This window comes from Gobius niger (assembly GCF_951799975.1).
Source record: "Gobius niger genome assembly, chromosome: 11".
Lineage (NCBI taxonomy): Eukaryota > Metazoa > Chordata > Actinopteri > Gobiiformes > Gobiidae > Gobius > Gobius niger.
Genome location: NC_136862.1, coordinates 22,668,927 through 22,694,662, shown reverse-complemented (window position 1 = coordinate 22,694,662; position 25,736 = coordinate 22,668,927). Strand labels below are relative to the sequence as shown.

Genomic DNA, 25,736 nt, shown 5'->3' with positions numbered 1-25,736 from the left:
AAACTAGACAAAAAAGTCTTAAAAAATGTAAAGAAAACATGATAAAAAGTAACAAAAACAGACAAAAGCGCTTCAAAAATGTGACAAACATGGCGACAATATGTGAAAAAGGTTCTGATCACTTGTGTGGGTCTTAGCTTTCAAATGAGGCCTTACACAGTTGCTCTGCAGTCGAGGAGCTTTTAGATTTGGGTGAAGCCGAACTGGAGAAAACGCGGTCAAGGCGTGTGGTAAGAGGTTCTCACTAAAATAAAATAAAGTATGTTTTTGTCAATTAAGTGTTTTTCTTCTGCTCCCGTGCATCCATGAGGTGCCTCTATATGGTTCTGACTGTGCCAAATGTGTCCACGTCCTGTGATGTCAGCGGGACACAAAGACAGGAAGCGGACAGGAAGGATGTCATATCTGTGTGTGCCTCTCTTCCTGTCTCTTCTGTGACAGTAAACAGGTTGCAAAAGCTCTCAGCCACGAAAACTCAACCTTTATCCTGTAGGGATTTGTGGGTTTACAAGCAAACAAAAAGAAATCGCAATGATGTTATTTAATGTTTTTCCTTCACCTGGTCATCATTTCTGTGCAAATGATCTGGCTCGCTCTACTAATAGCGAGCAGCAGCCGGCCACAGCTTTGTGCTCTGGGAAATTAGGTTTTTTAATCCATACGTTTTTTTTTTCAGTTATAGGACCCAGAAATCGACTTACTGGAATACTGGAATGAGGCATAACTTTAACCTCATAACCCCCACCTGGACCGAGCGCATTTTCTACAGTTCAGCTTCACCCAAATCTCCAAGATTCTTGGAAAAAGCTTCAAAGTAGCAACAAAAATGGGGATAAAACATAAGTGGCAAAGGAGCTGGAAAAGCAATAATAACACAATAAAAAAAAGTGTCAAAAAGCTCGACTATAGAGTAAAGTAACAAAAATGCCACAAAAGAGCGATAAAAAGGTGACAACATCGTGATGAAAAAGTGAAGAAAAAACAACAAAAAAGCACAGAAAAAAGTAACAAAAAGACAATGAAAACGCAACAAAAACACAAGAAAAATTCGACACAAAAACTCAAAAAACACGACAAAAAAGAGACAGAAAGCACGACTAAAGAGTGATGAAAAAGCCACAAAAAAAAACAAAAAAAGGTGATGAAAAGGTGACGAAAACACAAAAAAAGCACAGAAAAATGCACAGAAAAAAGCCACAAAAAAGACGACGAAAAAAATACGACACAAATACGACACAAAAACATGGCGTGACCAAAAAGTGACGAAAGGGCTGTAAAGGAGCCACAAAAGCACATAAAAAATGAGAGAAAACCGTGACGACAAAAAGGTTGCAGTGAGTTTTGTCAGACTTAGATTTTAAATGAGGCGCGACTCTGGCCTGTAGGATGTAAACTCCAGTCGAGTAGCTTTCAGATTTGGGTCAAACTGAACTAAGGTACTAAGGGTAAGAGGTTAACCTTAATGTCATATGGGCGTAGGTTTGCATAGCGACATCAGGGACACACTTGTCTACCAAAGTTCCCACCAAACCCTTGACCAACTGTTAAAACGGCCCGTACTGAGTGAGTCGGTGCCGTCCCGCCCTGGCCCCTGCGTTTGGTTTTCTCCCGTGGGGCCGCTGTCTGAGTCTGAGGCTTGTTTGTCTGAGAGCATCACCTGAAAAAGGAAAAAAAAAAAGAAAAAGATATTTATAGCAAGTGTGCAGACTGGAGCAGCTCTAGACTGTGTTCAGTTGTGAGACTAACACTTCTAGTTTCTTCAAGGAAATGCAGGTGGTGTGTTCAAAACTATTCTCGGGAAGGTGTTGAATATTGCATAAGTGTCACGGCGCTGTGCATTTAGCGCCGTGGCTTTGCTCTGAGTGCAGCTCGTTGTGGAAGGGGAAAAAAAATGAGAAGAAAAACGACCAACTCAGCAACGGGCTCCAGCTCATGGGGCTTGTAAACCAGGAGCTACAGGAACAGTTGTGTCATATGCGACTTGAAAGGTATGAAGTCAGAGTGAAACGCCAGTGTAAACATGTCACGACAAGAAGGAAAGATATTAAAATCAAATTGTAAAGTGGGACCGGGAGAGCGTCACGAATGAGTAGTATTTAAGACGTATTAGGTCATTTTGTGAGTATTCACAGAAATGTATCCCGTGAATGTCTGTTTGAAACGCTATGGTGCGTTAATGGTAAAAGGAGAGAGCTTTGAGAGCATACTTGGGCATTCAAAAGTCCAATAAGTGGATCCTTGTGAGGTTTGAGTGAGACTGCACGACACACTTTTACTGTTGAAGATCGCTCGAAACATTATTTCTCTAATTCATCTGAGAGCTAATCGGAAAAGCCAAATATTCTGTGTTCAGTATTGCTTTGCTATAAGATTCAACATTACATTACACACACTACACTACTGCTTCAATCTCCTCTTAGCAACAAAAAACACAATGGGTTCATAAATAATTAACATTTCAACTCAAGATTCAACTGTATCTGCAAAGCAAATAAAAAAAAATGTGTTGAAATACTTTGACTTTGAGTTGCTCACGTCTATTTGTTCAATACCTGCTGTAACCTGTCAAAGCTTTTCTGCTCTGTGCAAGAGGTAAATCATTTCAATAATACTTGTTCTTGGGTTTTTGTGCTCGAATAAATCTTACCGGTTTTACAAAATTGAAAAATGTTGAAAAAGTCAATTCTTTGTAATTGCTTAAAGGGCACACGGATACTCTATAACAGATGGCCAGTAAAACATAGCGTTACACCAGTTCAAAACTTGATGGATAGCATCATAATGAAGACTGTCACCGATAGAAAAGGTTCACATCTCTGCTGCAGTGGTTCAAGCTTTGTTATTCAGATACACTTGCTGCCATTGTGGTATTGGATATGACTCCGTAAAAGTTAAATGTATGGATGTGCTTTGTGAGAGGAAGAAACCAAAGACGGTGTTTTCGAAAGTCAATTACTTTTGTGTTTCTTCAGGTCTACCTCGGTGCAGTTTCTTATTTCGAAATGCGGTTTTGATCTCCGTGACTTGACATGAGTTCTGAAATGTCTAAAACGATCCATTGAAGTGCTCACACCTTGTCTATCTCCAGCTTCCTCTGTATGATCGGCGATGTGGAGCCGTCGAGGTTCTCCGTGTTGCTACACTGGCTGCCCACGTCCTTCACCACCTGGACACACGAGGCACATTTAAAGCCTTTGATCGCTCTGCTGTCTGACGCTTTGATTCAGTGAACAAACGCACCTTGAGCCAGCGCTGGGCCTGCTCTTTGCTCTGCACCGCCAGCACCAGAGCCTCCCCGCCGGGCAGAGAGAAGCGCAGCTCGTGCCTCTTTTTGCGGCCCTCCTTCGGGACATAGATGACGTTACACAGACTCAACGGGAGCTCTGTGTTCGGCGTGGCGTCTTTGATGCTTTTAAAGCACTACAAAAGAAATAAAGGCTCAGTTATCAGAGGGAAAGATTTAATTGCTACGAGTGATACTGAAAGAGAATTTTTATTGGCTTAAGTAGAAGTGGGATGCTATTGGTGGACTGAATTGTATCACAATAAAAAAAACATATACAACAGTTAATAATATAAGATGGGTTCAAGGTGACCTGAATATTTATCATTCTAACGGCATAGAAACAGATGAAAGTTCAATGTGAGCCTTTCTTTGTGCAGTTTAAAGGAAGTTTAGACATTAAAGGAGAGGAAGACATCAACTGGACTGTTTTTGTTTTTGTGTTTCTGAGTTGAGATGACTTTCATAACAGTCGATGACTTTGAAAACCTCTACAACATTTTATCATCATTTTTTTGGCCATAACATGTAAACATTCACAGGACAGCGTGGAATAAATAAGTGAACCCAGGAATCTCGCTGAACTGCAACAGTTTTGTGCACATCTAATCTGCAATTACAGGAATTGCTGCCAAAGAAGGGTCAGCCAGCTATTAAATACAAGGGTTCACTTACTTATTCCACGCTGTCCTGTGAATGTCTACATGTTATTGCCAATAAAAATATGATAACATGTACATGTTTGGGTGGTGTTAGTTTAAGCAGACAGTGTTTATTCATTCTTGTTATTTTGATGAAGATCAGACCACATTTTATGATCAATTTAGGCAGAAACGTGAGAAATTCTAATGGGTTCACACATTTTTTCCTCCATATGTCCATGGTTAGGGATGAGCAATATTGACAAACTGAATAGAATTGCAAAAATACCCCTTTGTACCCTACCCTAAAACAATTTTTCTTTTATCCACAGCTGTAAATTTTTTTATTTGTTTCTTGTCATCAGCCCTATATACCTGTAGCTTGTTGTCCCGGACCACCACCAGCTGTTTGGTCCATTGTCCGAAGCGCTTCTTCCTCATGAGGAAGGCACAGATCCTGCAGTCTCTCACTGGCTCCTCAGGGTTCTCCTCAGTCCACGCCTGAGGCCGCTCCCGCCCTTTGGCCTCCTCATCCTCCTCCTCGTACGACTCATAGGAACTGCTGAGTGCGTCTGAGTCATTATCTAACAACATCAACAATGATGAGCAATTAACAAGGCATTTACACTCATTTCCTATTTAGTCACTACTTTTATAACGATGACTTTTCACACCAACACTGGGCTCATAGGTTCCTTGGAAAAAACAAGAATTTACCAAGACAAAATCTGAAAATAAGCATGAACCTAAAGACTTCAATCCGGTCTAACTCAGAGGACTAAACTCACATTACCCGAGGACTAGAGAGCATCAATCAAGGGTTTTAGCTATAAACTTTTAGCGACAAAAAACAATGATAAATATTTGTTTTTACATGAGTTCTTTGGTGGCCCATTGATCCTGGTGGTGGGGTAGTTGTTGTCTGCGTCTTCATAGTAGGCGTCCTCCTCAGAGTTCCTCGAAGCTACAAAGAAAATGAAAGATTGATAAGAAAGAAAAGAAGACGGGCTGAATAATTTACACATTGAATAGACAATGTGAGTCTGAACTGAGATTACACGGTGTCTCTAGGTTAGGGAAATAAACTTGTTGAAGCACATTTTTCAATAATAATATAAAAGAAACAGGAATCAACATAGACAAATAAGCACATTATTTTGAAACACTAACATAATTGCATTGTATGTCTTTGTGTCAGCCTCGAAACTAGGCATATAAGGAGTGAATATATGAACAAATCCGACACGTAACTAAGGGTCACATTGCAGCAAGACACAACACTAACTAAAAACGTTTAGCCTGATTTACTTTCTCCACAGGGCCGTGCATCTCACTGCAAAGAAACTTTTAAATGGAAGATGTCCCTTTGATATTATGAGCTGTTTGGTCTCGGCTGACTTTGCCCTTCCCGTCTGCTGTGAGGTTAATAGTCAGTGACTGCGTTTTGGATGTGCGCTGACCGAGCGTGTTGGTGGTGAAGTATTGTGGGTTGGAGTCGGGCTCGAGGGGCACGGCCTCTTCGTAGTAATCATCCGGGACCGGCGTGGAGGGCAGCGGCGGGGGAGTGTCGGTCGGCGTCTGGCGAAACCAAAAATAGTACAAAAGTCACAGAGACACGAGCACGACCCACCAACAACAAACGGAGGAGTTTGGACACTTACCGATTTATTTGGATGAGCCTTTTCCTCTTCCTCTCTTAGGTCGATGGGGGATGGACTGAGCAAGTCACAGTCTGATGAATAGAACAGAAGATTATTAAAGGTCCTATATCATGCAAAATCGACTTTTTAGAGCTTTTAGCCATGTTGTTATGCTATTTCCTTATCAAAAACACCCCCAGAGTGGTTTGTGGCTTCATTCACGCAGCTCTCAGTAATCCTCCTGAATCCTGCTCTCTGAGCAGCTGCGCCTCCCTCTCCTGGTGAACGACTGAGTGTTCAGTTGTGTCGACACAGCGGAACGGAAGTGCACGACGTCTGTAAAGCAATGTCTTAATTCTATTCTTGCAGCTGGATTTTAATTTGTAAAACAGCTTTTTCATTATTTCTGCCGTAAGAGAGATGCAAAGAGAAAAAAAAAAAAAAAAAAAGGATGTGCCCGAGGTGCTTCCAGGTCAGCTGAGGCCAAAACAAACACATCCCCTGAGCGTCTGAACAGATCAGTCATGTTTGCGCTGCAGCTGTGAAGATGGAGCTCGTTATAACTTATTCTGGACACACCTGTTCTTTATTCTTACCTAACGATAATGTCACGGACGGAGAAAAAGAAGCGCATTTGGCTACGAGGACGAGAGTTTATTCAACCTTTTTCAAGAAGAGGCCACTTGAAGTTGTTTTTTTCTCCGGGATTCGGCAGCTATCACCAACATATTGTTTCTCTGTGACTGTCTCTGATGGATGTTTGGTGAACCTTCGCCTGAATCAAAGTGGATTAACTTTTATAACCAACGCAAGTCCCACAATGTAAACAGCGATGGACCAAAGCGGTGAGTCAGTCCAAACGCGGATTAGCTTGTGTGTTAGCATATTAGCTTGTGTGTTAGCCATTTATGAAGCTGTGTTGCAGATGTCAACTCCATATAACTGCATTGTGAAGTATCTTCACTTATTGCTGTTTATTTATATTACGGTAAAGTATGTGCGGAGAGAGGGGGCGGAAGTTAACTAAATCGAAGCGCTGTGTCTTCCGGGTTTGAAAAATACCTCCAGAAAACACTTATATTTATCACAAAAATGAGTGCTCCATAGCGGTAGAGGTACAATCATTCATATAAATGCCTATACTTAACTTTGGAATAGCTAAAATAGCATGATATAGATCCTTTAACCAAAAAATGCTTTAATTACAAATCCTCTATTATTCAAACAAGTCAAGTCAGAAAACTCCACTTGACCAAAATTGTTAATAGCATTGGCAATTTTTCTAAGGATTTCTTGTCCAGCAGGCTTTTTCTTTTCTTACTTATTGAAGAAAGCAGTATAGTGTGAAAGGAGAGGGGGCGAGATTCAGCAAACTGTCAGAGGGACTTGAACCTGAGGCACTGAGGAAGGCCATTACAAGGGACACACTATTATAAAGGGACACACTTCAGTCACAGACCTCATCATAACCCCGTCGATATCCGGACTCACCGAAATCCTCGAAAAGCGACTCGACGAAACTTGTGCCGTTCCCATAGAGACAGCTGTTCATGTAGACGTCTGAGCCGTTGACTGTGGGCAGGACAAACGAGCGTTATAAATAGTGCGGGAGGGGCAAAGGGTTAATGTCGGGATTATCGCTGTGCGTGAACGGAGCAGTGGTAAATACAACAGTTAATGATGCCTTAATCACAGACTGCGCCGAAAGAGCACATTCCTCATTTCAGACAAGTTAATTACATCAGATAGCATTAATACTGTCTGCAAGGTAATGGAAAACAATGTTGATTTATGGGCCGCCAAATATGGATCCTTCTTTTCATGATACAGCTATTACTTGCACATGGCCAGACTGTGAAACATTTCAGTTCCCATGTGAAATTAAGTGGAACGACGATGTGTTGACAATGTTATATGTACTTCAAGAATTGCTGTTCCCTGGGCCCATTACTACAACTACTAGTTCTGCTACTACGACTACCACTACTACTACTTGTTCTCTGCATTTGGCCCTCCTTCAGTAACAACACTGGGTCCTGGAACAGTGCAGTTCACTGCCCAGACATCTTTTTCTCGATCTTTGAGAAAAAAAGGTTATAAATGCTGGGGGGAAAAAACGAAACATTTTCAAATTTTATCCTGAAAAAAATTAGCTTCAGCATAGCCATCGATACTTTTTATTATCTACTCTTTATTGTGTCTTGAAAATAGGGCTCCACAGCAAGAGAAAATCTGTCTTGAATATTGCATTTATATAGAAAAGCTTTAGAAAAATGTACTATTTCATTTTGGACTTTTGTTTTTGATTTGATGTTGTATCAGTTAAGACGTTTCAACACTCATCCAACTGTCATCATCAGTTTGGTCTTTGAGACTGAGCACTGGTTTTATATATGCAGCTGTAGGTGATGACGAATTAGGCCACAGCTGTGTCAGTCTGTGTTGCCAGATAAGATGGCATACCTCCCTTTGAGGCAATGCCCCTTTACTCTAAAGGGGAAAACTTGTTAGCTCTGAGGTATTTAGCACAGCACTATAAGTAGCAAACAAATTGTGCCTTCAGCCACCGGCCACCTCTCCTCCCTGTCCAGTGTGGAGCTCCTGGTCTTGAAAGCTGTGCTGATGTTTCTGCTGATGTAAAAACATGGCAGAGTCCTGCCCAGAGGAGCTAGGGCGATGTTGACACATCCACTTGTGTAGAGGCTGCTTGGTCTCCCCTATGTACAAGTCTCTATACTCCTCACTGCACTGGACTGCATACACAACATTACTGCGGAGGCGCTTTGGAGCGTTGTCTTTAGGAGTGTGGACATAGGCTTAAAATATACAGGGATTCACACCCTGGAAACATATGGGATAATTATTATTATAATTATTTTATATAGAAAAGGTTTTATAAACCATTTTAAGTCAATACAGAATAGCAGACGTCGAAGGGCTCCTAAGGTGTTATTACGCTCTACAATATAGTACCTCTTTTTATCCGCTTAAAAAATCCATGTATACTTGGATCGTGTAACTGCTCACATAACCGCATTTAAACGTGGAAGACCTTGGTCGCTTCTCACTTCACCCCCGTTTGGCCCCATAGAGGAGAGGAGGAGAGGCTAAATGCTAACAACATCTTTGGTCTTTTTGTGTGACTGAGTGCACGTATAAAGACCAGACAGCTACGTATCAACTTGTCTAAGCTCAGCAACATATAGCAGTCTGGAAAAACGTGGCCTGTTCCTATAAATGCAAACTGTGTCACAATAAGACAAAAAAAGGTTTAAATGTAAAAGTTCCCATGCGTTGTGTCACCAAATAATGCAATAACAATCATTTCTTTTGGTTAATGTATTGTTCATCCCTACTAGACTCGACAACTAAATCATTTTCTCATGTCATATTAATGGTACTCAAAAGCTTGTATATCAACAGCAGAGGTCTATCAGAAGTATAAAACTGGATTATACTAAGCCAGTGACAGACACCTGAGTGAGCAGTGCTTTCATTGAAGACGAGACGTGTTCTTTCTCTCCTTTACAATGACCTCCTCAGCTCCGATTTAAAGTTTACAAGTCATTATCCTCTTACAGCAATCCCCTTATCCCACTGACACACAAGGATCACTCAGATAAACAAATAACAACCGAGTCACTAGATTTTCTACTGTACAGAAAGCACATTCATCTATCTATCTCCTCACCGCCATTTTTGCTAATTAAACTGGATCCATATACAAACAATTAGGAAATTAGCACCAACATTTTAGAAGGGATTTTCATCAACTTTGTTGAAAATAAATTGATTCTGAATGCATGCCAATTAAATGATCTATTTATAGAATAAGCTTCTACCACAAGTTAAGGATGCAGAGTTTTTCCATTGTTTTGTTTTAATGTAAATGTCTCTATTTCAGACAAAACAGATGTTGTTTTGATCCTCTCAATTCATACGGCTATTGTCTAGACACCTAAACCTCCTCAAAACAAGACACCACCAACATTCACACTTGTTAAGCACCTTCATTGTTTTGCTATTATTGATTCGGGCATATAGAGACCATTAATAAGCTACGAACATGAAGAGAAAAAGTGAAGTTGTTTAATGTAAAAAAACAACCGTTGGCCTTCCTTTCCCTTTATTTTCCTCACAGGGAAGTCTTTTAAATCCATGATTTTCATCTGACGGTTCATCAGTAACTCACTGTCCACCACAGGATCTTGAAATATTGATTTATTCGTGCGAGACTGTGCTAAGCCATAATAGGAAAATAACAAAAGCGGAAGAACTGCCTCTCAGTCTGACAGTCTGAGGGAAAGGTCACGTGTTGCTTCTGTGCATAACACAAATTCAAAAATCTTCCTCCACACTCCATTTTCACTGCACCGTAGCCTACTGGCACTTGAGGCAAATCAAATCAAAAATGAGGGACATACCAGTGTAATAAACACAGTATGAAATCTGTTTTACGGACACATACCAGACAGCTGCACGGAGCTGAGGATGTTGCGCACAGAGGCCATCTTGTCCGCTGTGGCCGGACTCACCGCCTCTTGGTCCAACATTTTCAGCAAAACACTGAGCTCATTCACCAGTCGCTCCATCAGAACTGCAAAACACAAACGGACGGGATTACAAATGGAATCGCATGGTTACTGAAAAATGCATTGCAAATGAACAACTTAGGGGAGAAATTGGAATAATATTGTTTCGTAATAGAGTTTAAGTGTGTGTTTGTATCTCGAAGCACCGCCTGTTGCGACAGCTGACAGGACGGAAACTCTTACCATCTCATTACTTTCTATTTATTTTTCCGCCGCTCGTTTTATTGTTTCACTTAATTCAATACAAATGCTCATAAGCAGCTGGCTACCAACTTTCATTAAAATACTTTGTTTTGTTTCAATATTACATGCTAGGGCTGGATGATTTTTGCCATCCATTAAAAAAGTCAAATCAAAATACTCAATCAGAAGAAAGAAATGCACAAGCGATGCAATTACAAGTGTGAGAGTAGTAATTGTTGACCTTGACAATGGGCCAAGATCTGGGACACATCCTGCCTGGGGCCTGGCTGATAGACCCGTGCGAGAGAGAGAGAGGGAGGGAGAGGGAGAGGAAAAGGGGGTGGGGCCGTTTCCTTCCTAAAAGTAACTAATGCCAAAGAAAAGTGTCCGTAGATTCCCTTAGAATGGAGTTTCAATGTAGCTGCACTCATTCATGCAAGATAATGGACATTTGACCTACTTTGACCTTTATAAGTCGTTTGATCATTGGACAGAAATCTGTTTGCCACCGTTTCTCATACAGACAATGAATAGTGAATTGAATACTGAGCAGTGAAGCCCAAAAACAGCCCACAAAGTTGTTTAGAGGAATCAGAACTTTGCACCAGGCTGGCTCCAATCGCCTGTACCAGATACGTATGAAATAAAGATATAAAAGTGCTCTGCTATTTTTGTTTTATTGTCCTCAAATGGCCAACATATCCACTGTTCTAGGAACCACATTTTCAGGAAAGATGATTTCTTTATTGTGTTTGGCTTCAGAAACGCCATGATTTATTTGTCGACACACAAAGTTCAAGTTCAAAGACACACTTGAGGCCTGTGCGAGGAGACCATAAACTGTTTATTTTAACCACCGCGGACCACAGCGAGGAACTATGTACTTCCACTTTGTGTAAATCATTTGATATATTGGCCTCTTTCTCTGAAGAGTGTTCGCCGGCTAATTACTTCCATGTTGCAGGAAATGCACCCGATTTGATTTGGGATGTTCATTTTTTTTGCTGTAACACAACGAAGCGACAGATACATTTTTGTAAAGTCGGTTGCTACAAAAACTCACATTAGAAGCAGTAGTTAGTAGTGTATAAGGGGAAACAGTCCCTAAAGCTGAAGTCAGTTCTATTTCCCCTTGGTCAGGAGAACAGGTCCTACCTAATAGTACGTGTTACTCATGCCATCAGCGCTCTCCTGCTGCTTTACTGCATTATTTACAAATAGTTAAAAACATGGATGGCTGAGAACATCTGATCTGCACCACATGAAAAAAAGAAGTGCAAATCTCAGTCTCTGATATGGATTATGCAAACCACTGCAACGATTAGTGTAAAGCCATATCAGTGTGACTTCTTTAAGTCAATGGTTAAACATCCATTCACTTGGCTGCCTGACAAATTACTTACATGCAGTGAAAACTTCCTCAAAAAATGAAGTCATCTGGCAATTAATAAATAAATTAAAATTGAAATAGAAAGGTCCAGAAACAATCAACAGCATAGGAATGTTTGTAAAATACGACCTTTTTGACTGAGTTAATGAGCAAATGTAGCTGTAAGCCCTCGTCTGACCTCCTCCTTAATGTGCAGCCCCAGAGATCGCATGGAGCCCGTCTGATCGAAAGGTGTGAATGTGCTAAATGTGTCCAGAGAAATTGGATCTGGAGGCGCATTTGTTGTCGGCTCGAGACACGCCCAGTATAATTAAAGCTCTTAATCGTCTTGGTATTTAACAATAGCAGACGGTTCTACTGAGGCAATGGTCTGCATTTATAATTTGATTATTAGAAAAGTGACAAAAAGCACTCGATAAACCATACAACAGATGCTCTTCTTAAACACCTAGTACCACCTACGTCTCCACCAGATCTAAACCAAGTCTATACAAAGCTCTATCTGGACTAGAGAGAAAGAGAATCATAACATTACTTAAGTAATTATAAACGAGGAACAACCCAAAAAAGGACAAAAACAGCACAACTTTGGAAAAGTACCACATAGAAGTTGTCAACTACCGAACAAAAGAACAAAGAGTGCCAGACCTGACTAACTTTACTGGAAGCAGGACGTCTCCAGCTCGTCTCCACGGTGATGTTGACTAAAGATCAGATCCTCATCCAAATTACCCAGTGCAAAAAGAGCATTTTCTGTGTCCAGCTGGTCATTAGGAACAGGTTTTGTATTGGCAACAGTATAATCAAAAATGTAACGCAGTGTGCCTTTAATTTTAAAATGTATCACTTGAGAGAAGAGTGAAATATAAACTGCTGAATTAATAAGAATGCTTGTCTGCAGAGGTCGAAGCTACAGGTTTTACACCAAATACAGTCTTTGGCAATTGGAGCCATTGAAATGTCCCAGCGTTTGGCCCAGATTTAGTTTTTCTTTTCCATACTTCTGTTTCCCCAGTGTCACTACAGCCCAAACCCCAAACTTCAGAAACACACCATGTCATAATCAAAGACTTGGTCCCGAGGTTAGACTGGGATCACAATCAAAAAGTGCGTTATTCTTTCATCCCCAGCACAAAGTGACTCAGAAAAAGGGCCCTCACTCTCACATCCCCTTCAACAGTCCTCCATTGTCTCCAGCGCGGCCAAATTTAGACGGACCACAATGCTATACGGTCAGACCAGTGCAAACAATGCAGAAAGTCAAACAAAAAGCAACACACAGGAACTGACACCCACAACTGCTGCTGCTGTCCCGAAAGTGGAACGGGACGGGGCGTGACCAAGCGCAGATGTCCTGACTTGGCGCAGAGATGTATGAAACTACAATAGACGAAGGGTTTTGGGCTGAATTTAGCACTGGTTTTCTGACATGATCTCTCTGCTCTCCTTCAGTCAGTCTAATAAACCACCCTGTTCTTCAGAACAATCCTAAAAAGATACAACTGTACAAGCAACGTTCCTCTCGAGGTGGCATGAACATATTTATACCCCATTGGTTTAAACTCTGGTCCTGCCCCGCTGCCCCCTGGGTGCGTGGGCACTGGGTTGGTGACTCGTGCAGCTGTTGTGCCCGTGCAGCTGTGCACTCCTGTCTTCTCTTTTGACACTTTGCTCATTTCAGATCTGCCTTCATCTCTCTCCTGCTGTATCCCTCCTCCATTTTCTATTCCTTTTCTTGTCGCACCGCGCCCCGCTGCGTCCTTCATGAAGCTTCAAACTGAGGTTTTTAGGAGAAGTCAGCTGTGAGGGATTTGATAATAAGCTGACTAACTCAAATTATAGACTGGCGTTGCTTCTCTTCTCTTGTGTGTTTGAGAATACATTGAAGGCATTTGGCTATAAATAGGAACGGGATCCGATCGGCGGCAGATTTACTGTCTGGTGTCACTGAGGACATTCACACCCAACCTTTGTCCTGTATCCATCAGAGTCAAAGTTGACGATGAGGAAGTTTTCTCTCTTTTCAGCCCGAAAATAAAAATGTCCAATTACGTCTAAACTTCAACACTGAACTGAAACAAGCATTGCAAATTGAATAGAAAGCTCTGTCAATTAAACAAATCATCAGTCACATTCTGGTAAACTTTAAACAGAACATTTCCGTCAGTGTTGCCTTATTGTTACTACAGTACCCACATGTACTGTACTCATTGACACTCTCTTTATATCTCCACCTGCTGTAGTTCTAAATTCAAGTCTTTAAACACTTAATGACTCAAGGCCCTGGTACCATTGATCTGATTCTGTCCTCTCTCTGCTCTAAACCCTTCTCTTCCTCCGCACTCTATTCCCCTCGATCTCTCCCCTCTGCTCCACACGTCCCCTCTCACCTCACTTTCCAGCACATATCTGGCTGTGTCTCCGGAGGCCTGGGGGTTGAGAGGCTGAGGATCAGCTGTTCCTCAGGCTGCACTCGCTCTCTCCACAGAGGGGCCTTTGTGACCCTCCATCCACAAATACACACCATTGACATGGACACAGTCAGCACGCATAGGCTCATTATGTAGTGCCAATACAGGCCGAAAAAAGCTACGGATTGTGATGACATTGACGAGAATCAAGGTCAGTCAGTGCTGAAGTTTGTTTCTACCTAAAGATATCATAAAAAGTGGTACTTCGTATTCCCATATTACTATAGGAGATGCTTGGCTGTAGCTCCTCAAAGGCTTTCATTTCTACAAAAAGCTTCACATTTGAAAACTGTCTTGACAAAATGATTCTTCATCAAGCCACATTTATAGATGCATTTTCTTTTCGCACAATCAAATGATAAATAATGTGATACTTTGCGCTGAAACAGATTCTTTCTACTCTGCCTGAGACCCAAAGTTCATCCTTTTTCTGTCAGCACAAGTAACTCTCAAGCATTTTTATTCCGTAAAAGTAGCTCCTGACGGTTGGAGACCCGCGCTGTAAGCACAGATGTCAAATTTTGCAACTTCTCATAAATATAAGAAGAGTTCTGTATCGTCTCCTCAAAGTGTGCAATATCACAGCGCAACAGTAGCATCAATGATTGTGGGGTTATGTTTTTGTCTTTGTTTATGTGACATTTCGGTAAAACAAACGCTCTAATATAATGAGACTTTTTTTCTCTTGAACGCCTAAAATGCCACCCTGTGAGTTGTGCGATAACAATCTGCACTTTTACACTACAATGATCCATTCTAAAGTGTTTATTACACGCATCTCTCCAGCGTTTCCTCCTGGAACATGGTCAGTCATGAGACCAGAGCATGCGACTCCCATTTAAACTCATTTGGTGCAGCTCACTACAAAACAGCCACAACTATGATTTCACCCCACACACAACTCACCACGTGTTATTTGACCACAAAGGTCCTGCCTGACTGAGGGGGACACTTCAATCCTCCTGACCTCGGTGCTACCTTCCAATTCATTACGTGTTAAACCGAACCGACCTTCACCAACCCTAATCAAAGTCTGCAACAAAATCCCAAACAGTAAAACCTGATGCCTGTTTTCTAAGCACACGAGGGTAAAGCGATTTAGCATTTTTTTTAAATCTTGATTTCATCTACATATTTTCAACGAGCCCAGGAGCATCAACAGTGAGCGGACAAACAAAAAATAGACCTCAAAGCAAATACAAGACTCACATGCAAATCTCGATTCAGTTCACACGCTTTAACCATGGCCAGGAGCATTAATATTTAAGAGAACACTGTCATACCAATAACTTGAGTAATTCAGTTCAAGAATGCCATGGGAACATGTTTAACCTAATTTAAACAGAACAGGCTTTAAGATCCTTTGAAGCAATTTACTCGCAGGCAAAAGAAAAACATTAAACTAACCAAATAACCACAATGTCGCTAATTACAGCCATTACACTTTTGATTTTTAACGTCATGTTCGTGAGGAGATAGAGCTAAAGATTCAGCACTGGCGCTTATACCTTGCAGCTCTAATACTTAATCATGTTTAAAGATGATAACGCGGGAACTGGCAGCGTGGTTATAATTAGGATAAAATACAGCTTAACATGAGCTCAAGACAGGTTTAATCAAAATATGTGAAAATAGACGAACGGGAACATGGGACCAAAGAGGCGTGCAAGGGAATGTGCGATAGACATAGGCTGCATATGAAGTGACATTTGTTTGTCTGTTTACCAGTTACTGTTCATTAAAAGGCAGGATGCTGGAGAGAATACAGACTGGCAGTACAGGAATGGAGCCAAAGTCTGTACTAGTGAAAATTATACAACAATAAAATGAAAGGTCAAGGCTAAACTATATGTTATATGCCAGAATATATGAATAATAGGGCGGACAAATAGTACTTAAAAGTGTAATAACATGGCAAAACTGGTAACAACATTGGACACGAAATTAACTCCAAGGTAATTAGTCTTAACCCTAACCCAAATGTCAGCTTTGTGCCGAGTCACACTTTATAAGCAGTGATACGCTCAGTATTCAACAATAACAACCAGGAAACAACAACAATATGAAAAATGAATAAGATCTAGGTCCCGGCCTCATTTTGTATTATAAACATGACTTCCTCCAAACTGCACTGGGAGACATTCCGCCTCCTCATTTCCACGCAGCATCCACAGGGCACTGGCAGACTCCATTCACCTCTAAACTCTACAGTTCAGAGTCCAGCCTTAGGTCCAGAGAGCAGGATCTGGACCAGCTCTGAGGAGACTCCCAGGGCGAGACACTTTGTGCTCGTCCAAGTCACCTCAAAAACAACAACAACCACCACCACTGCCGCTACTGTGGTCAAAACATGATGTTTGGACGTCCTCGAACTGGGCTTTATATGATCTTCAAAACATGTTTGTCCACTCCTTTTGAAAAACAGGTCAGAGACGTATGACGATATTTGATGACTATCACGAATATTGCGATGATCATATTGGGATACTTCAAACCAGACTTCAAACAAGACTTCAAAACATAAATAAAAACTAAACCAGGTATCAGGACCAAAACAAGGATTAAATACTTTAGCCCCTTTTCAAGCACACATTTGTGTTTTCCTATAGCAGGGGTAGGCAACGTCAGGCCCGAGGGCCAAATCTGGCCCTTCAGCACAGAACCTCTGGCCCTCAAGATGATTTTGAGAAACATTATCACACAAATCAGAGAGTACCCTTTACATTATTAGAGTTAAATGGGAGAAAAAAAAGGTAGAAATACTGTCAATACACCCAATTAGGTCATATATTATGTACAACACTGGCATTTGAAGGAAGTGCACTGGAAAAAGAAAAATCGTTTTAAGGAAGAAATGACATAAATCTATTTGAATAAAGAGATTGAGTAGATTTTGTCTGGTCTTAGACGAGATAAAACCTCTAGTAGTAGTTATTCTCTTAATTCAGATAATTTTGTGTCATTTCAAGTGTAAAACAATTGCCTGATTTGAAGTGGGTTTTATTCTTGTTCCATTGGCGCTAACATTTGTATCTTGGATTAGTTCAAACCGACTCAAATTCAGCATAAAAGAACTTTTATTCAAGCAATTGCGAGTAATTTATCTAATTTAAGATGGTCATTTTTCCAGTGTTGTGCTTTACTTTGGGCCAATAATCAGCGGCTTCGGCCCTCGGTCTATTTACAATAAAGAAAATCGTCCCTCCGCCAAGAAAACTTGCCTACCCCTGTCCTATAGGGTGGGTCCTGCAACAAATGTATAAATCTCTATCAGACAAAAGGCCTCCATGATATATGATATGTTGTGGCTTCTCACGATATGGATATTGCAATGTTGTGCAACCCTAGTTTGAAAGGGGCGGATTAAAACATACAGTAAGTGTTGGATTGGATGTATTGTATGGTATAAGAGTCAAATGTTGTTCTTTGTTCAGGGCGGACAGAAGCAGTACGTCCTTCAATAGTTTTCTATGCCAGTGTTCATTCTTATTTCAACATGGTTCGACTTGTTGTTTCATCTGCAAGTTTCAGCCTGAATTAAAACGAAAAACATGAAGTGTCAAAAAACTACTGTAAACTTTGCCAGTTGCACTATTTTACACAATTCAATGCACGTGTTGTTGACTAAAACTGCACTGACCTATTTCATCAAACTTTGTCTTTGAGCTCTGTGGTCTGAATGCACTCCCCAGTGTGTAGTGTCATACCCAGAGCAGATGGGACAGCCTTCCTATTCCCCCCGACCCATAACTAAGTGAACGGTGATCAATGAAAGAATGAATGGTATGCCAACAGGAAGAGGCCACAAGACAGGACAATAAGGCTGCTTTGCTCTGCATCTCTATAGTTAAAGCAAAAGAGAAATATGTTTGAGCTGTAATGTATCGAACAATTGTGGATAGGTATTCAAGTATTGCACAACAGCACAAAACAGTAGGGAAATGCTCTTCTAATGCATTTATTTATTTTTACAAATTCCCTCAATCTGCTTTATTAATAACAGGACTCTCAACTCTCAACTCTCTTGTCTTTCTAGAGGGGACTTTTCAGAGGAAATATCTGGAGTTTTTTCATAAACAAGCCGGAGTTTTGTCTCACGGTTTTATGACACAAGAATGCAGTCTGGAGTTGTTGTTGTGATACACTCGTAGCCTATTCCTTTCCTCTCCCTCTCTCCTTTCTCTCTCTGTAACTCTGTAACTTCAAGCTGGGCTGCACAGTTAATCGAAAAAAAAAAAAAAGTTAATCGAAATTGTAATTTGTATGGTTACAATTAGAAAACCTTAGAAGCGCTCATTATTTAGGTAAAATGAAACATAAAAATCGGTCTTCATGATGATTTACTGCATGTGTAAAGCCTACTAATCCTTTACACATCAAATATGTTCAGAAAATGAATAAATCCCTTCACCCTCCAGATCTCTCTCCTATCCCCTCTTGTCTCTGCGCCGCCTCCAAAAATCTTGCCCCATTTCTCAGTTCTCTTTGGCTTCTCCAGACACCCATCCTCTTCAAACAGGGTTCAAAGTTCAAAGCCCTGGCAGTCCCCAGCAACCCGCTCCAAAACAAAAGTCTGCTTGAGAGCTTCCGCATCCTGTAATTCATATTTTCTCTCGGAGCGTACGTAGATGGTGTCACTGCTCGCCTGGGGTTAAAATGGAGAGGGGCACTTTGCAAAAATCCCATTTAGATCAAAGTGACAATGATCTTTAAAAAGAAGCGTACGGCATATAGAGCATTCCCTCTGTATCTTGTCACTGCCCACAGATAGGAAATGCTGAGGAGATAAGTGGGGCTGGTTAAACGTGGTAGGCAGCAGGCTCAAGTATGAGTATCTTAATATTGGTAGTAAAACTATAGTAAAAGGCTATATGTAGTTATTAGCTGAAGCTCAAATGCAAGCAATAACAATAATTAAAATGTAGCTTAGTAAAGAATTTTAGAGTTACATTGGTTTCTGTTCAATCACTTCTCGAAAATCATCTGGGAAGGACAAAGGATTATGCTGGAGAGCTGGGTTTGGCCCTTGGACCTGATGTTGCCTCTACTCCCAAGTAATGTGTGAGTATAGGCAGAGGCAGATTTTGTTCCAACCCTGGTGTGCTGCTCTTTGACTGGACAAATGTTAAAAAATACAGTTTAGGACTATCTTTATGTTTGCATTTGTTATTCAGATTCATAATAAGATGGCGTTTTGAGGTTATGTTCCAGAGGTTGATTGTACCAGCATTTCAATGTTATACAATGGTACTTTTTATGTTGTGTCGAAAATAACCAGAGACGCCTCAAGAGAGAAAGTCATGAGACACTTGTCGAACTCCACAAAAGGAAAACACAGATAAAAATGTGTAATCTTGGTGAGTTTAGTCGACACTTCCTGTGTACATTTAGGTGAACGAGGCCAAACTACGCAGCAGGTACGTGGAAAATGTGGGTTACATTTTAACCAGCTGTGAATGTTGGTGACTCTGAGGAAAGAATACAAACGGAGAGTGAGCAAAAAGGAAACGTATGGCTCATGATCGAGGTCAAGGCTACATCCTGACAGGAGTGAAGCCATGACTGCTGCTTTGTCTTTAAGTCTCACTCACAAACGACATGAATGAGAGAGGTTAATGGTGTGTTTTTCCACTGCACAAACCCATGCACAGCTGCACAACTGTTTGGCACTGGCCACCACCAGCTCTCAGCTTGTGTCATCATGTTACTTTTTAGGCTATCGCACATGATTTAATTTCATGCACACCCATGTGAATAATTCACAAGACTATTTCAGATCTCACAACTGCTGTATCAAGTAAAGCCCCTTTGGGACCTAAAAACAAATCTGTTAACATCTTTTTGGCCTGTAGGCTTTGTTTGACAGGACAGCACAGAGTAGCCGTGGGTGAGGAGCAGGGGAAAACATTTAGCAAAGAGTCAGGAGCCAGGACTCAAACCCACGACGCTGAGGACAGAAGTGTTCTGCCATATGTACTGCACCCTAAACCACATGTGCTGCTGCACAAAACGAGTTATCGTCACTGAGCACGCGTCATGTGATTCCTTATTAGGCAGATGAATGTTTGCCATATTGTTTGATGCAAATAGGTCATGTTATTGTGTATGCGTTATAATAAGCACTTATCAACAGCCTTTACCTGATCTTTTACACAATAGTCATTGTTTCCCTGTTCATTTCGCCTGTGGCGCTGCTCCATCACCAGGAGCAACACTCCATAGTTTCCTGCCCGGGTCTGTGGCCCAAGCCCGGGGACAGAGCGACCATTGAGCCACGACAGCTTCCAGCAGCGCGGCTTCCAACGCGGCACCCCCGTGTTGGGCTCAGATTGCATCACTCTGCCGTGCTCTACCGGGGGATGCTTCTCCTCCAGCCGCGCGCTATTACGCACAGCGCACACACCGGGTACGTACAGACACGCGCATGACGTCAGCCAGCCGTTACACCGTTAAACCGGGACGATTACCTCACCCCGGTACAGTTTATCAGAGACTTTAGGGAACAGTAAATTAGGCCGGATTTGGGCAGGAATCACTTAAAAAATGTGTCAATCTCAGTTTGAAATGGTGCTGTTTGCTGCAACAGTTACTACAACCCTGTATCTAAGTTGCGCTCATGCAAAGCATGCTGTGCCATACATGCCCCACTAGGTTTGGTTTATGTAGGCATAATCCCTCATAGACACCGGCCTAATGTTTTTAAAACCAGACTCAACAAGACTTTCTTCTTTATTCTTGACAGGCCCACAATTCATCACAGACTATGGAAGTGAAGTCTCTGAAGTCTGAACAAAGCAAACTTCTACTCACCGCTTTGTCGTTTGGTCTCCATTCCGGCAGCAGCTCTAGAGTCTCCGTGACCTCACTGTTTTCCTGTAACAATTCCTCGGTTGTTTCATTCAAAAGTAACTTTTATTAACATACGGGGCGTGTTCTGGAGACGCTGCCGAGCCGTGTAGCCACCGTGTGGCCGTGACTCACTTCGGCCAAAGCTGCTCCAAGGTTTACTCCAGATCCGCTTGCACCCGGGCGGCGCGGGGTCCTAAAGCCGGTCTGATTCAGGGACAATCACAACATCAGAGTGAAGACTGTGGACCTCTTGCTCGGAGGCAGGTGATTGAGGCAAAAACAAGTGCAGCCCTCATTGTGCGCTTAGAAGAAAGAACATATGTTTGGTACAGTATATCAGTGTTTTCAGTGTTAACAGTTTATAACACGAAATGCTTCATGTTGGAGAGGATTCACATCCCTGCTAAATAACCAGCAAATAAAGACATCGCAACAATTGTAATATAGTGTTTATTACACATTTTTTTTAGCAAAACAAAACTTTCACCCTGCATCATTTAACAAGCCATGAGAAAGAAATAACAAAATATGTAAGTAACTTGTAACAATGTAAAGAAATGCATATAAAACTGTGGCCTAACTGTAGGTAAATGACAAATCAGGTCAATGAATGTGGAGCAGTAAATTTAAAACAGCATGGACTGCAGGGACTTGCGAACTGTGGCCATCTCCTGCTGTTGCTGTGGACATAAAAAAAGCAAAGTTCTTAAAAACAATTTTAATACATTTTGCTTTAAATGTTGAGCTAAGCACTCATTGGTATAAACATCCCTGTTTACACTGATGTTGTGCCTTTGGGCAAGAGCCAAGAGACCAGAATGATATCCTTCTGTATTTTTTATACAGAGGGATATCAGGCTGGGACCAACGCCCTCGTTGTTGGCAGAAGAAAACTCAAACAAGCCCGTGCAATCAGATTTGTTTATTTGCTGTTGTTCGCAAGCAGCGTCACTCATGGGACGTGGAATTTTCCTCAGTAACAATCTATGGATGGCGCACGGGAGAGAGAGAGAGCTTTTTTCCAATCGGCAGTAAATGACCAAAAACATCTCTACAGTAGGTGAGTTTCGTGATTCATAATCCTGTGCAAATATTAACACAGATCCGCTAATAATGGCACATCAATGGCAGACACCCGCCCTTCGCTGATTGGTTAACTCCACTTCCTGTTTGCTTTCGTATGTTCTGCTCTGGAAATGTAGCTGATGCTACGATCACCAGACTCAGTTGCTGGTACAGCGGTGAGTCTGGTTTCCAGGCGAGAATAGTTCTAGGTATAGGTATTTGGGAGGCCATGAAATAAAGTGTTATTTCTCATTGTGTCCGTTCGACTGACCGTGTCCATGAGGATCTTCTTCTGAAAAGAGGCCATTTCTTTTCTCAGCTCCTGTTGCGCCCCCTGCAGGAAGGTCTCGTGGCTGTTCTCCATCTCCTCCATGTTCTGAGAGAGGAATAGCAAAGAAAATCCACTGGTGTAAAAGGCTTTAATTATTATCATGAAAGTCAGTGGATTCACTTTTAGTAGTGTCATAAAATATTACACATGTATTTCAATATTTTCTCTATTTGTTGATTTGTACTGCGTCCATATTTACCATTGAGAATGAAAGGGAGAGAGTTAGTATCAACCATAGCAGCGCAAAAGTAGGTCAATCTCTGGCGGGCCAACAAAATTGTTTTGGCGGGCCAAATTTGGCTCGCGGGTCCTACTTTGGGCACCCCTGATCGAGCTGAAGGTGTTCGAGTGATTATGTGTTGAAAGATGCACAATGTGAACTACTAAATGTGCTAAAATAACAATAATAATCTCCAGTTTTTAACAGTGAAATATGAGTCTTGTATATATGTATATATATATATATATACGTTGATTCATTCATGACGTATTTTTTACGACGCTGTCCGTCAAAATGATGGAGAGAAATTATCCGGAGCTAAACCACTGCCACACTTGTTTTTTTATTTTGACAAACAACTGCCACTCTGGTGAAATCATGAGGTATGAATCACTGTTATTCATATGGCCCAAATCCAGTAGCTCGTCTACCAAAAAACTACAGTTAAATTGGTGTTCAGTTTTTTTTAGATAAATTCTAGTTGCAAAACATCACTTAAGACAATTTAAACTTACAATGTGCAATAGATCATCAGTGTTAATGACATGTTTCCCTGTACCTTTACAAATTGCTCATATAACTCTCTGACAGTCTTCAACTTCTGGTTTTGCACCACTCGGGCCTGCTGTAGGACCTTCTGCTGCTGCCTCAACAGATTCTGAATAAAACAAAAATGATAGCAAGACAATGTAAAAACAGACTAAAAACAGATAAGGACTGAAAAGGGTGCAGTTTATAGAGTCTACAGAGTCTAAACCCCGTATCCCATAATCCCACCGTGCAGAAACTAAATGAACCTTGAAGCAGAAATTGTTACTTTGCATATCAATAATACAGACGCTCGCCCCACACTCGATTTGATGCATATTTAAGTCCCATTAAGGAAAACCTCTGGGTGAGAACTGACATTGAGCCTCTCCTCCTGCTCCTCCGCTCTCTGCGCCTCGGCCTCCCACTGCTGCAGCGCGGTGGAGAACTGCTGTGAGTACTGCTGCGTCAGCTTCTGTCTGAAAGGTACACACAGAAGGACACGTTATCGAAACTAACTACTAAGTGGCCACTCGTGTAACTGACAATTCGATGTTTACGATACAAAAACATATCAAAAGCCATGTTAAAGTTCCCTACCCAGTGTGAATCGCTTTGGGTTACTTGGGAAAAGCGCTAAACAAATATGATTGCACTCGGTCACTGCATGAAATGTATAATATTCATGTATCTGACAAATCAAAAGTACTAAAAGAATATTAGTACACCCAATGTTTGCAGTGAGACTACTGCATAACATTTCTTTTTGTCACTAAATCGTTCTTGATACCTCTGTAAATGATAGTTGTTCCACAGCTGCTCCAGTTTTTGTTGACTTCCCTTCATGTAGTTTTTAGTCAAAGCCTCCAGGCGTTTCTTCTTGGCCTGGACTGACTTGCTAATATCAGCTACAAAACAGAAACAACCCAGACAGCCTTAGAGATAGAAAACTTTATTCTGATTAAACAAAATGAGTTGGACGCTTAAAAGGAAATGGATCATTTTGACTAAGCCACATCCCCGCACCCCATTAATTCACATCTTTACGCAAGTTTGCTTAGTGGTAGGGCTGCAATTATGCAAATATTGGATATATATAATTGTGGTCATTATGACAAGCTTTGGAATGTACATTTGCAGTTTAATAAACAGTAATCATAATTCAGCGTTGATAATTAAAGCAAATATTCAGAGAGGTGACGATGATAAGATGCTAAACTAATACAAGGATAAGAAGCAAATCAGAGTTTGCAGAGGTCATCTACAATCAGCATGCTTGGATCGTGTACTCACTGCCTAAATATTGCAGTCTAATTGACCATTAAAATGATGTTGTGCAGCCCTAGTGAGTACAATAGTCCTTTAACACATTAAACCAAAGAGGAAACATTACCTCCAAATTTCTCAATCATGGACATGACCTCATTTCTAAAGGATGAGCAAAACACAGGAATTAATACATAATCTTACATATTTATATAATCACGATGTAAGAATAAAGCTTATTTCTAAATAAAGCTGACTTATTTTGTCTGTGGTCCTCCAGTAATCCATTAAACAAGTCAACTGTAACTAAGCTAGCTAGCGTTAGCATCAGCACATTCGTATCATAGTTAGTAAAGAAAATACCTACCCCATAACAGAGGGCTCCTCTTCATCAAAGTCTGCAGCAGGGCGTTTTTTGGCCACAACTGGAGTTTCATCTGGGAAAGAAATAAAACAGTTTGAAAGGCTGAAGCACTTGTGGCATTTATAAACAATTAGCTGCGGTGCCATTAGCTCCATTAGCTCCATTACCTCCTCTGGTCTCGTCCTCCTCGGAACCACTCAGCTCTTTCTTCACTTCGTCATCTTCAGTGAAATCAAACAACTTGGCTTTATCCGACTTCTCATCGACGTGTTTTTTCTTCATTTGTCTTCTTGTGGACATGTTTTCAGTCGATAGTTCTTGAGTACACGGAAAAGTTGAAAGATGTGCGGTTAGTAGACAGATTTCACGGTCGTCAAAATTCCCGCCACTAGATACTGCTCACTGCTTTGTGATTGGTTGAAATAAACCGCGTGCTCTTGATTATATTTTAAAAGGTTTTTACGTTTATTTGAAATATAGCAGGCAATGTAATCATACAATTTTAATACAAAGGGGCAAAAAGCATTAGAAAAAGTTATCGCTCTATTTGGGTTATTTTATATCAGTCAAAAAAAAACAAAAACAAACATGTGGGCATCGTGAATTGTGCCTATCAACGCCATGGATCTATAATAGTATCGATTGAAGCTTTTTCCCACAAGCTGTGACTTGGAACAACTTTGAAATATTGCATTTTATTTACTTTTTAATGTGTCTATTATTTATTCTCTCTTTTAGGGGGATTTTAGCAGCAACTGAATGAACTGGCTAAATGTCCTTGGCCAGTTCAACTTATAGCCATATGTAGCCAACAGCTTTCAATTTTAGCATACCTTTATTAAAAACTGAAGTTTCAAAGTGTAAACTATATTTTAATAGAATTTTATCTAAACATGAAACCACTAACTTTGGT

General features: G+C 41.0%; 2 protein-coding genes across 2 annotated transcripts in view; both read right to left on the bottom strand.

Annotated features, from left to right (window-relative positions):
• The window catches only part of LOC306969951 (actin filament-associated protein 1-like 1), a 29,452-nt gene extending 8,291 nt beyond the window's left edge, over window positions 1-21,161 (bottom strand). Inside the window, exons 1-10 of the mRNA XM_079565746.1 lie at window positions 21,011-21,161; window positions 10,033-10,161; window positions 7,056-7,136; window positions 5,586-5,656; window positions 5,385-5,502; window positions 4,799-4,888; window positions 4,300-4,508; window positions 3,241-3,420; window positions 3,074-3,166; window positions 1,561-1,657 (exon numbers count right to left, since the gene is read on the bottom strand). Coding sequence (XP_079421872.1) covers window positions 1,561-1,657; window positions 3,074-3,166; window positions 3,241-3,420; window positions 4,300-4,508; window positions 4,799-4,888; window positions 5,385-5,502; window positions 5,586-5,656; window positions 7,056-7,136; window positions 10,033-10,161; window positions 21,011-21,032 — 1,090 coding nt within the window. The 5' untranslated portion in view covers window positions 21,033-21,161. The remainder of the gene's footprint in view (window positions 1-1,560; window positions 1,658-3,073; window positions 3,167-3,240; window positions 3,421-4,299; window positions 4,509-4,798; window positions 4,889-5,384; window positions 5,503-5,585; window positions 5,657-7,055; window positions 7,137-10,032; window positions 10,162-21,010) is intronic.
• A 514-nt stretch (window positions 21,162-21,675) lies between these two features.
• sycp3 (synaptonemal complex protein 3) lies at window positions 21,676-25,123 on the bottom strand (the record flags this gene model as incomplete). Its single annotated transcript, XM_079566716.1, has 8 exons — window positions 21,676-21,729; window positions 22,386-22,490; window positions 23,225-23,323; window positions 23,573-23,672; window positions 23,984-24,101; window positions 24,587-24,621; window positions 24,827-24,896; window positions 24,967-25,123. 8 exons carry the CDS (start codon window positions 25,121-25,123, stop codon window positions 21,676-21,678), a joined length of 738 nt encoding a protein of 245 aa, XP_079422842.1.
• Between the last annotated feature and the right edge of the window lie 613 nt (window positions 25,124-25,736).